General features: G+C 37.7%; 1 protein-coding gene across 3 annotated transcripts in view; it reads right to left on the reverse strand.

The window, feature by feature from the left end:
• Positions 1-1,343: 1,343 nt before the first annotated feature.
• COASY (Coenzyme A synthase) overlaps positions 1,344-13,003 on the reverse strand; it is a 194,725-nt gene continuing 183,065 nt past the window's right edge. For all 3 annotated transcript variants that reach the window (XM_078645376.1, XM_078645375.1, XM_078645377.1), the window contains one exon: positions 1,344-1,853. In XM_078645376.1, coding sequence (XP_078501502.1) covers positions 1,782-1,853 — 72 coding nt within the window. In that variant the 3' untranslated portion in view covers positions 1,344-1,781. The remainder of the gene's footprint in view (positions 1,854-13,003) is intronic.

A 13,003-nucleotide genomic window follows, 5' to 3' on the forward strand; every position in this document is an offset into this window, starting at 1 on the left:
CTCCGAACTGGATTTGGAGAGAATCTTTTCTGAGCCAGAAGGCTTTTTGGTAGGCTTTGGTGCCGAGCCAGAGGATGGGGCGTCAGAAGCATTGTCTCGATGCCGGCCGGAGCCCGAGGGCGCAGGTTGGACCGGAGCCGCCTTCTTTTGTGGAGTTGGGTCTTGGGACAAGGGAGGAGCTGTACTCATGGTACTTTGCCCATGTGGGATGTCGTCCTCTTGGTCAGAGTCAAGCTCTGGGATGGCGAACGGCTCCTGCTCCTCCTCTGTTCCTATGGCCTGACTGGCCTCTTCGTCCGATTGGTGTCCGAAGATGTACGGAATAGAGCTTGTGTGCTGGCTTTGTATGTCGCGAAGTCCAGCTAGACGGTTGCAAAGTGTCTTCTTGGAGCAGAAAGCCTGGCACGCCTCGCAGTCCTGTTCTCTGTGTCCGGGGGACAAATACAGATTACACACTTAATGTGAGTCAGTGCGCGGTATTTCGCGAGGGCAAAATTTAAAGGGAGTTCGTTCCATCGAATGATGGTAAAGCCTGACGCGGGTAGACCCAACGGCCTTTTACGAGGTTTCTGATCGAAAGTTTGGTTTTTGGAAGTAAATACGATACGTGATAAAGGGGAAAACGCGATTGAAAACAATAAAGTTGAGGGTGAGTATCATGCGCACCGAGGGAAACCGAAGGAACGGTGTCGAACAGGAGCGCAGCAATAGATGTCAGAACCCGATGCGGGAAAAAAACTATCCAACAATGGAGTCGATGCCCATGCGCACTATCATCAAAAGGAGGAGTCACCTACCTTGTGACTGGAAGGACTTCTTCGAAGAAAAATTAAGGTGCAAACATCCAGACCCAACACTAGATAGTGAGCTATGCACAGCATGTGATCTACAGCTCACATGCCTCAAACATACCTTTTCAATAAATGGAGTTAACAACTATATTTCGTTCCCAATTCATTATTGTTTACAAACCTGTCACCTGTATTTTGAAAAAGGTAATTAAAGCAGATTTTCATTACTAATTGGTACACCTTTGCAAACATTTCTAAATGCTAACTGTGGTTGCCAAAAAGATCATTCAATAGCTCCAAAAACATCTATGCCTAAAACTGCAACTATAGCCACCAATCCTCGGTCATGGGGATGTGGATAGTTACTACTTCAGCTTCTTCCCCCCACCACCACCCTTACAACGGACCATCCTTGCTACCCAGGCCATCTTAATCTTTGGCAAAAAATGTAATTAATCTATTACTGTGTTTAGTCAAAAATTAGGTTGAACACATTTTTACTAAGTGCGTACATTTTTTTTCAAAGTAAACAAGGTATTTAAAATGCAACAATGTATTTATAAGTAGCAACTTTTTATTTTGATTAAGCTGTGTGTAACTCATTTTTTTAACTCGATATTTTGACCGAATGCTCTTGAAAGCCAAGAGTTACCAAAAGCTGTTCAAGATTGCCACATTCTAAAGAAAACAAAATTGATCAATGAAAGGCATTAGAACGTTCCTCAATCTTAAATCTCCAAGATCCATCAAATATAAAAACATCTTCGAGAATTATTATACAAGACAACATGCACACAAAGTGCAGAAAACATTTAATCAAGGAGAATTAACCAACAATATAAGATAACCTGGTCCTGAAGAGCTGTTGATGTGCAATGTACTGGGAAATTAAATGAAATCCATCTTGAATATATACGTTATATAACAGTGCTGGAATATATACATAAGATAGCATGACAGACATCTTTGTGCACTCGTAAAATAATCACATTATAAAAGCGGTCTAGGTGTCACAAATTCTTGGCCAATACGCTGGAGTAGGAGATTCCAAGCTTTCTGCACCTGCAAAACATAAAAATATGAGCCAATGTCATTATTACAGTGTAACAACATCACTTTAATAACAAGCATTGCCAAGAGGTAGGGGTTGCATTTTGAGCTCTTAACTAAAACCTTTAAAAAGTCTACTGCAGTGAAAAACAAAATTAAAAAAAGACTGTTTTTTATATATAATGCATCTAAATGAAAAAAACTGTAATGTATGAGACTCAGAGTACTTTTAAGATGTAAAATAGTCCCTTACGCATTGCAACGGAAGCATTCCATATGAGGGCATTGCTACACCAAGCAGCTAACAGCATGAGATGAACACAGTAATACTTCTCTGGGTAGAGCCAAAGCCCACTCTTCTTTTAAAGCGCAGGTATCAATAGGTCAACAGATATTAGCACTGCCAAGCTAGACCCAAGGAGTGAGATCTAGTGAGCGGCGGCTATTCTCACAAAATTGATGAACAATTCTGGTAAGCATTAATTGCAAGCTTCCAGTGCAAAGCAAAGGAAGATTTGTAAAATGAATCACTATGTATATTTTAAGGCATAATTAACAATGTGTTAAAGGCAACTAGACCGCTAGATCTAAAAAATGACATCTGGTGTGTGGAGCTCGTTCTCACAAAATTGGTGAAGAATTCTATTAAAAATTAATTGTAAGCCTACAGTCCAAAGCAACGACAGACGTGTAAAATAACTTACTGTATACATTTTCTTACCAGCAGAAGAGATTAAATTAGATCTTATACTCTACTGGCTTTGTACCCTCCCCTCAACCTATGCAATGGAGAGCCACAGAAGCCACGCGTTCACACATAAATTGGTTACATGCACCAGCTAATACCACTTTCACAAACCTAATTTACCGAGATGGGGGGGGTTACACACCAAAATAGCACCCAATATTCTATAGTAAACTTTAATCATTGTTTCCTTTCTAAAACTGTCTTTCAAAGAGTACGTACATTACTACTGGCCTCTGGGAGAGGGGATTATAATGTGTAACCCCTTCTCATCTAGGTCAATCACAGAAAACCTGATAAAACTTTCAAGACAGTTTTTTCCATTAATGTATATTGCTATTTATTCTTAAGCATACTATCCGCTACCACAGTGAGACACCAAGAAACTTTATTTATGCACATCCTAATCTTGTTGACAGTATATTTAGAACATACTTTGGCTCTTTTGATGCACAAAACAGCCAAGTTTATTGACAACCTATGTTTATGTGTGTGTATGTATATACATACATATATATACACACATATATATATATATACACAATTATATATATTAACTTCAAGGTTGGTGCAGTTGAGGGAAGACGAGGATGCACCGGCCATGTTACATTTTGGTGACTTTGGACCGCACTATTCAATCTACCCCCGTTGCTGCAGTAATCCAGCCTACGGCATGTTGGTACATGCAGTCCTGACGCATTCGGCGTCCTGCATGTACCCAATCCTACAGCAATTTCGATCCAATGCTGTTCGGGGGGCGGAGTCTGTTGTCACCTGACAGAAGGGCAATGGATATTTAAATCAGTGGATACGCCCGCTTCCTGTCATAACCATCTGGCGCTGAAGAGGCTAAAGACCAAGCCGAAATGCATCCGCCCTGTTTTTGGTTATTTTGGCATTAAAGGAAGTGTGTGTGGTGTGTGTGTGTATATATATATATATATATATATATATATATATATATATATATATATATATATATATATATATATATATATATATACAGTCCCTGCTTGCTCTCGCCTGGAGCCCAATCCTGGATACCGCAGCGCAGAAGAAGAGAGGAGACCCAAGTGCAGGTGAGCAGTGTATTTTATTTCGTCGGGGAGACGGCACACCACAACATGACGTTTCGGCCTTCACAGAGGCCTTGATCACATACATATATACACAATACAAAGAAAAGTATCGCGGCACACTTCTTGGTTTAAACGCAGTGATTTATTCAAACGTGACAACACCTCCTACGCGTTTCGAACCGAAGTTCCTGTTCACGGTAGTATTAGTGATTAGTCCCATTTCACTTTCCATATTTATATAATTACACGCCCCTTTAATTATCTGGGGCATGATGGAACTTGTAGTTATGACTGTGTTGTCACTTTGCATTACATCATGCATTACAGAATGTGGGTTATACACATCAGCGAGGATTTTTTTAGTTACTGCATGAGGAGCGTGCCTATTTTTACAGGATCCTTCGCTTCCTTGACGCTCGTGATACACACGTGCGTGTTAAATCAGCCATCATAGTACCAGATGATTGATTTTATGCGTAACTTGAGACTTTAATGTCTATTACAATTCAGGGCTGAGTGCCCTACGTCCCCGCTGTTGTCCTGTATCCCACATTGTGCTTTAACATAAAGTCATTTGCTGTGAGTTCCCACATCCAACATGTTCGGTCTGTCACTAGAGGCAATTGATTACTTGTTTAACAATAAAGTGGAGAGTCTAATTGCACTGTTGTAGCAGATATGCATTTCCCAACGTTCATCAATATTACTACGTTATAGATGAACATAAAGTTCTTCATCGCCGTTGAGGCCAGCTGGCTGCTTGGTTTTGAACCTTATAATTAATTTCGATTCCAATCGTCTCAGTCTTTGTGTGCGGTTACCACCAAGTCATGAAACGAAAACCTGGCTTGATGTGAAATTTTTTGGACTAGCAACATCCCACAACTGAAGCAGAGACAAATCTGAGTACATCAAGACAAATAAAATATAATAAAAAGGGTTATACTCTAGTAGATGAGTTCAGTTTTTACGGGATCAAAGGCGCCAAACACTCCGCCCCAGGAAGCCAAACAACTATCCAAACAAAGGAGAAATGCAAGGCGCCGGCAAAGTAGGAGGAAGTGTGCAAAGCAACAAGAAATCGAACAAGAGAGGATGGCGCCAAAAATAATTACCAACAGCACAAGTGAAAATTCCAGCACAAATCTGGCAATAATCAATCTGGATCATGCAGAAGAACATTTTGTATTGAGAGCAGTTTTTAATACCCACAGACACGGGTGGATATATATTAATATATTCGAAAAATAAAACTTCAGAAATATCAACTGAGAACAGATAAAACAACAATAGCAAAACCCCATGGCGACACAGCAAAGAAGCCATGTACATCTTACGGCCGCAGATGTCAATTTGATCCGTGACCTCAATATGATGGAAAGAGATGTTTTAACTTGTGAAGAAAACACCCAGGTAACATAGGAAAACATGGGGATTAATATCAACACTGCACCAGTCACGAATTTCAAAGCAAAATCTAAATTTGTGCCAGTAATGACAAGGGATTCCATTGATACGTTTAATGACATAATCACATCTGAAGTCCGGAAGTTGCAGGCAAAAACTAAAAAACAGAAAAAGAAACATAATGCTCAGCTGCAGAAATACCATTAATTAATGAAAACATTGCAGGAAAATGACTCTATAATCATACGTAACTCCGATAAAGGAGGAAATGTAGTCATTTGGCCAAAGCAACAATACATAGAATCCAAAATGTCTCGCTGAGCACTCAAAGTAAAGTATCCTTGTATCAATATTCAACCATCAGTAATAGTAGATATTAGTCCATTGTCAGTCCTTCAAGTCAGACACCAGAGTTCATAGGTAAACGTAATGTAGATCCACTTTATTTTGGACTTCAGACTTCACAATTCAAAAGACTTCTTTTTCAGACTTCACAATTCAAAAGACTTCTTTAACACAATCCGCAGCCAACACGTGTTTCGTTGGGCATCTGTCTCATGCCTAATCAACTTCCTCAGGGCTGCAAGCCAGAAAATAATAAGAAAATAATATAATCTACCTCTCTTTCTAATTTATCCATAGTATATACCATTGTCCAAAGGTTTTTATATTTAATTATAAATTCACCACCTAAGTGTGAAATCATAGTCCCCTCATAAATGTGACATTTCGATCCTAGCTTGTATCCATGTTGTGACTCCCAGTGTCTCTTTATAGTTCACAAAACATTTGGTTATTTAAGCCAAATAAGACAATTAAAAAGAAATATTACCTATAATCAGTGATTACTCATTTCAAGTTCCAACATTTTCTTTGTAGTAAAGAGTTCTAAAGGCTTAACCTGAAATGATATAAGGGCACTCTTAGTCCCAACCCACAGCTCGTGTCCAGTGGCGAGAAAGGCTAGTAAACAGCTCTACTTACTATCATTAACAGCTGTTCTTATTATTCAATTTTTTAATATTAAGTTCGGTCAGTGTACACCTTTGAATCTGTCAAAGTAAAAAATATTATTATCTCAAAATTATTAGTTTTATTTATTGAACTGTTGAAAATTAATTCATTCTGCTAGCCACTCACAATAATAATTAGATAGTAGGCTTCTTACTCTTTCGACTTCTAGTTTCAAAGTATATTTGACTTCATCCGTAATCGCTGCTCACTAAAGAACTAAAATAGGGTATAATTTCAGTAAGCTAAACCTATATTAATAAATGTCACTCAATTTTCTATGTATTAAGTGATAATCGTAATCACAAATCGTTACCTGTCCTGATAGCCAGACCACCTAGTCTTCTTCACTTTTCTTTATTACGAATCCAGTTTAACCGATCTAATCTAAAAGACAGAATTCGTATAGGGAAGCATTTGCATCTCCTATATATCTAATTACTACTGACACGAATTATCGCATGTTACAGAGTAAGACTTACCTACTCCCAATTTAACAATATCCTTCGTTTCTCATAATCCACTCAAAATAATCCTTTAGTTCCCAGACATCCTTAAAGTTTCAAAGTAACGAATATCTGTTTGAGAAACGTTCAATTCAATATTTAGTAAAGATATTTCATTGCCCTTCATTTAAATCAATCGAATAATAACTCACCACAATATCGCGGCACAGTCCTTCCGTGTTCGGTTCGCTGGCGTCTATGTTAAGCGCCATATTGCTTAAGTAGTACTTCTCTAGTAGTTCTAGGTTTGTAGCCATTTACCGATCATTATTATTATTAGTCAAACAGTTTATAATTATTTTAAGAAACCGTATTCGGGTATTATCAACAATTTATACGATTTATAATTGTATTTACGGCAATTATAAAAAAAATTGTAAAAATTTCAAAATGTCTTATGACGGCTCAGATTTAATTATCATTAATTATATTTTTGATTTAATTAATTCTTTGTGCATATTACTAGTATTGCACCGTTATTTAAACATACTATTATCAAAATCGATTTCAGCATGGACGCCAAAATCAGTTGAGTTATCGTCATTTAAAGTGTCCGCCATTTTAGAATGGGCAAGGATTATATCTATTGTGCTCAATATGATCAGTTTTCGCTAATATTTCCTTCACACATATTGGTTAATGATCATTAGTGTTAACAGTCAAACGGTTATATATATTTAAAATCTTATTAATGTATTCTCATCAAATTGTACAGTTATTAATTTTATCCCGACAAATAACTAAAGATTTTTTATTTTTTCTCATGACGGCGCAATTATAATTATCAGTTTATTTCTTTAATTCTTTGTGTATATTATTAGTATAGAACCGTTATGTAAACATCGAAATCGATTTTCAACATAGACGCCATAATCAGATGGGCTATCATCAGTAAAGTATCCGCCATTAGTGTGGGCAAAGATTAGATCTAATGTGCTCAATTGTCGCTAATATTTCCATCACACATATTAGGCCCAGAAATACCTTATTTATGGTCACCATCTAAGGCCCCCCTCGATTCACAGGGCACAAGCCCGGGCATCTGGACATCGAGCGTCCCACATCACCTCAAGTTGTTCTTTCTAGTAGTCATATACTGACGTATAATATGTACCTCAATAAATTAAAGTAGGGTCGTGACATAGACATTCGAAGTTCCCATAACTCTATGGTTGGTCTACCATTTATCACAAAAGGTATTAACAGTCTTAAAACAAAGGATGCTAATTAAATGAATATACATTACACAAAAAGTAGTTGAATTGTAATCTCTCTCGGTTTAACATTCAAACTAATTTTACCTTTACTCACTTCATGTCTTCAACTTGATAATATAGTCCAAGGTACCAATACTATTGATCTCCTAAGAAGAATTGCAGCTCTGAATCAATATTAAGACCATCTTCTACAGTTTGAAGGACCATAATCCACCTTGCCTCTCTCCTTCTTAGTTTTAGCAGTCTGTTGCCACCCCGTTTATCCAAAGTTACATGCTCAATACCATGATAACAAAAATTGTGATTCTTAGAGTCATTTCTATTCTGAATGGCATGTGAAGCAATAGGATACCGAGTATCTCCATTTATCAGAGCCCGGTAGTGTTCCACCATTCGGTCTCTGAGTCTTCTGACCGTGCTACCCACATAAATTTTTCCACATGAGCAAACAATTACATAAATTACAAATGTTGTTTCGCGATTGATAAATGTATCAATATAAAATGTACCTGTATTATTATATTCAAACTTTTGTACTTTCTTCACAGCCCACCTGCAAGAACTGCAGTTACCACAGTAGTGAAAACCTTTTGGACGTGAGCGTAACCAATCACTTTGACTTGTTATTGTTGAGGGTTTGGGGTAACTTGGACTAACAAAATTAGCAATAGTCATCCCTTTACGATATGTAACACTCGGTTTGTCCATAAGAAATGGAATTAAATCTCTATCAGAACGCAACATATGCCAGTGTTTCTGCAGAATGTTATACAATTTATGGCTTCCTTTACCAAAACTAGTAATCATTCTGACTTTCTGATTACACTTGGATTCATCATTCTTAACTTTAGGTTTCAGTGTAACCTCTCTTTGCAATTTAGAAACTCTGTTTACAGCTTTCTTTATCACATCACTCGAGTAACCTCTGTTTTTAAACCTGTTAACCATATCCTGTACATTGTCTTGAAAATCAGTTTATTTAGAGCAATTCCTTCTTGCTCTTATCATTTCCCCATAGGGTATAGAGTTAATTTGACTTTTGGGATGGCAACTATCGGCTCGTAATAGCGCATTACAACTGGTTTCTTTACGAAACATGCGACTATGCAGTCTGTTATTTTCCACATAAAGTTGAATATCCAAAAAGGTCAGATGTTTTTTGTCATGATGTGTAGTAAAAGTCATATTTAAGTTATTAGTGTTAAGATACTTGAAAAAAGACTCCAACTCGTCCGTAGTTCCTCTCCAAAACAATAAACAATCGTCAATGAATCTACCCCAGTAATAAATGTGATCGATCCACTGTTGTCCCTTTTGCCCCAAATCCACTCCGCCTCCAGTCTCCCCATAAAGAGGTTCGCGAAGGACGGAGCAAATTTGGAACCCATTGCTGTACCAAGTTTTTGTTTATACCACGTAGATTCAAATAAGAAGTAGTTATTTTCCAGTACCATTCTTGTCATCTCTAGTAACATTGATGTGTGATCCAAATATTCGGCTGGTCTTTTATTCAAGAAGTTTTCTATAGCTTGGATTCCCAATTCGTGATCAATATTAGAATATAAGGATACCACATCAAGGGTAGCCAGTATCATGTCACTGTCCCAAACTATATCATTCGTAATATTCAGCACATGTTTGGTATCCTCAATATGGGAGGGTAAATTACGAACAAAGGGTCTTAAGTATGAATCAACAAATTGAGATATTCTCTCTGTAGGCCCACCGATACCTGATATTATAGGCCTACCTGGTGGTTTTTTCGATTTTTATGTATTTTAGGTAAGCAATACATACACGGTGCCCTTGGTGATTGTATTTTAAGATATAGATATTCATCATGATCTAGTAAAGAACTATCATACCAATCCTTGAGCTTCATATTGATCTTATTCTTAACATCTTCCAAGGGATTAATACTTATCCTCTCATAATATCTGCTATCTCCTAGTTGTAATAAGATTTCTTCATTGTAATCCTTGCGATTCATAACAACAATGTTACCACCCTTATCTGCACTGCGTATAATAAGGTCTGGATGATCAGTCAGTTTTCTAAGTGCTTCCCTTTCATCTATCTTTAGGTTGTCTGAAACTTTCCTCTTGTGTTTTTCTTTTAGTATTATGTTGTCTATTTCCATATTGACGGATTTATAGAAAGCATCAACTACATTACCAGCAGATAACTGCGGTGTCCATTTGGATTTCTCCTTAAACCCACTTTCAGATGCTAATCCCGGATTAATCTCTAAATCCCCCAAAAGTGAACTCATCGTAACCGGATCTTCTTCAGATTCTGTCAATGACAACAATAATTTAGTATCATGGAGGTCTTGAATAGTTATGTTACTCAGTATGGGTTTATTAGTCAGTCTAGCTGCGACATTATCCTTTCTCAAAAAAGATTTTTTTAGTTTCAATAATCGGACAAACTTATACAAATCAATTTTAGTAAGATACCAATCAATAGACTTTGTAGGACAGTATCCAAGACCCTTCTTCAGTACACTAATCATACTTTCAGACAATTCAATAGATGACAGGTTAATCACTTCAATTTCATTAGTACCCGTGTTTACTTCCTCCAAGACCGCAGTTTCTCTCTCATTTCTGGGACTACTTCTCCTGCGTTTGCCACGGCCCCCTCTCCTTGTCTTCCTAGCGGGGCATTCCCAAATCTCCCCCCTGTATCTCGATTCCCCTTCCTGATTCTTTGTACTTCTTCTAAAAAATTGGTGTTATCAGGTGTGGGAGCATTACGAGTTTCAGAATTATCATCATTCTCATTTGTAGATAAGCTACTGGTAGATGTATTTACAGCTGAACTCATGGGTGTCAATCCTCTCTTATTACCTTGTCCCTTTGTAAAAAGATAGTCAATTTTGCGTGCAAAGGTAAATACTCTGCCTGATGTATAATCCTGTTCATCCCTCTTGATTTTGCGGGCCTTTCTCCTTTTTATGTCTGCTTGTAAATTTGTCAATATCTCATCTAGCATATTATAATTCTTCACAGTAGCTTCTGGTAAATTAAGTAGTTTCATTTCATCTTCGCAGGCCTGTATCTCTGCTAATAATTTAGCTATCTTACGTTCTGCATTATCAATCAATATTCTCATCAAGTTACTGGAACTAGTACTCAACTCTCGCTCCCACTTATCCAGCAAATCTGGTTCCAGATCTTCATAAGTAGGGATTATTGTAGATCTTAACCACCTAGGAATGCGGTTCACAGATAAATATTGTTTCAGTGTTGCCGCATCCCACCACTTATTAAGTTCTGCTCTTTTCAATTTCTCAAGTTTTACAAATTTGGCTCTAAGTCCCTCCTGTTTCGTCTGAGTAGTTGCGGCCATTGCTACAGTAATAGAAGAACCTGTACTTAGGTTTTTAAACAAATCTGAGGCTTCTTGTTCACGATTCATTATACCTTATAGTATTCTAAGAGCCTAATGCGGCTGCCCAACCCAAAATTTAATAAATTGAAAGTGAGGTAACAGGGATAGAAGCGGGCGCTCAGCAGGAATTCCTGAAGATCTAAAACAACTGCATGATTTCAAATGGGAAGATGAGTATGTTCTGGTGTCCATGGATGTATCTAACCTATATACCTCAATGCATCATAGGGATGGACTTAAGGCGATTGAATACTTGCTGGGCACAAGGCCCATAGAATATCATGCACATAAACTACTGATTGATCTTACCAATTTCTGTTTAAACAATAACTTCTTCATGTTCCAACAGCTGGTATACCACCAGGAGAAAGGCGTAGCTATGGGTTTTTCACCCAGCTACGCCTGTCTCCACATGGGGTGGTGGGAGGAGAAGGTATTGAAAATAAAACACAGGAAATATTGGACAGAAAATGTGATTAAGTGTGTCTGGTTTATCGATGACCTGTTCATAATATGGCGTGGTGATAGAACAAGTGCTGAGAAATTCATTAATGAACTTAACAACAATGATCTGAACTTACAATTCACATCTGACATAAGTACAACCAGTATATGTTTCCTGGATGTGGAGGTATATGTACAAAATAAGAGCATACATACGCGATTACATCGTAAACATACAGCAGGGAACACAGTCCTACATTCTAGCAGCTTTGATCCAAAACACACAGTGTTAAGTATACCATATGGTGAAATGTTGCGTATTCGTAGGGTGTGTAGCAATGATGATGATCTAAACTTAGCACAACAAGAATGTAAAATGAGATTCCTGGCAAGAGGCTAGGGACATAAGGTTATAGATCAAGCCATTGCACATACTAAATCAATGTCTAAAAGAGATTTGCTGTTCAAACCCACACGTAGTCAGATAAAACAGTCAAACACTAAGGACAACACGACCAACAGCCCCAGGCTTATCCTAAAGTATAACAAACAAAGGAATAGCCTTATGAAAATAATCAAAAAAAATTGGCAACTTGTTTTGAGTGACCCAGTCATAGGGGACAATATGCCAACTACCCCTATCATTACATTCAGAAAAGCGTGCAGTACAAGTGACTAGTTAGCAGTAGTCCCGAAGTCTCTATAAATACTAATTAGCTCACCAAAAAAGGCTTTGAGAGGTGTGCAACATGCAAAGCATGTAAATATATACATATATACATATATATATATACATATAGTGATCAAGCCTCCTTGGGAGGTGAAACGCGTCATGGCGGCAGCGCTGGCTTTGAAAGAATAAACCACTGTTCACCAGCACTTCATGGGTCGGCTCTTTGTTGCTATTATTGGACTTTCTTGGTTCGGTGTGACAAGCTACGCTATATACATATATATATAAATATATATATATATATATACACACACACACATATATATATATATTACACACACTTCAGGCCTGAAATCCTTTGCAGGAAAAACCAGAGTCGAAGCCCAATTGTCACGGTGCAGCATCAGTGTTTAATCAGCCGAAAAAACAAATACGCCCGACGCGTTTCGAGATCAGCCGATCTCTTGGTCACGGGTGGAGCTTGCCAGCACCATCAATCATTTAAAGGTACATTGCATACTAGTCACGTGATCATAGACATAGAGAAAGTAAAATACACTCTGTGTTTCCAATTCATAAATGGACAAATATATACAGGAGCGGAATTCAAAAATAAGCAAGTTGTCATTCATGGTCTGACAAAATACGATACAAAATTAAACGGAGTCCACAAATATTGTGGAC

The sequence above is a fragment of the Lissotriton helveticus genome, chromosome 5_1 (genome assembly GCF_964261635.1).
Source record: "Lissotriton helveticus chromosome 5_1, aLisHel1.1, whole genome shotgun sequence".
Taxonomy (NCBI): domain Eukaryota; kingdom Metazoa; phylum Chordata; class Amphibia; order Caudata; family Salamandridae; genus Lissotriton; species Lissotriton helveticus.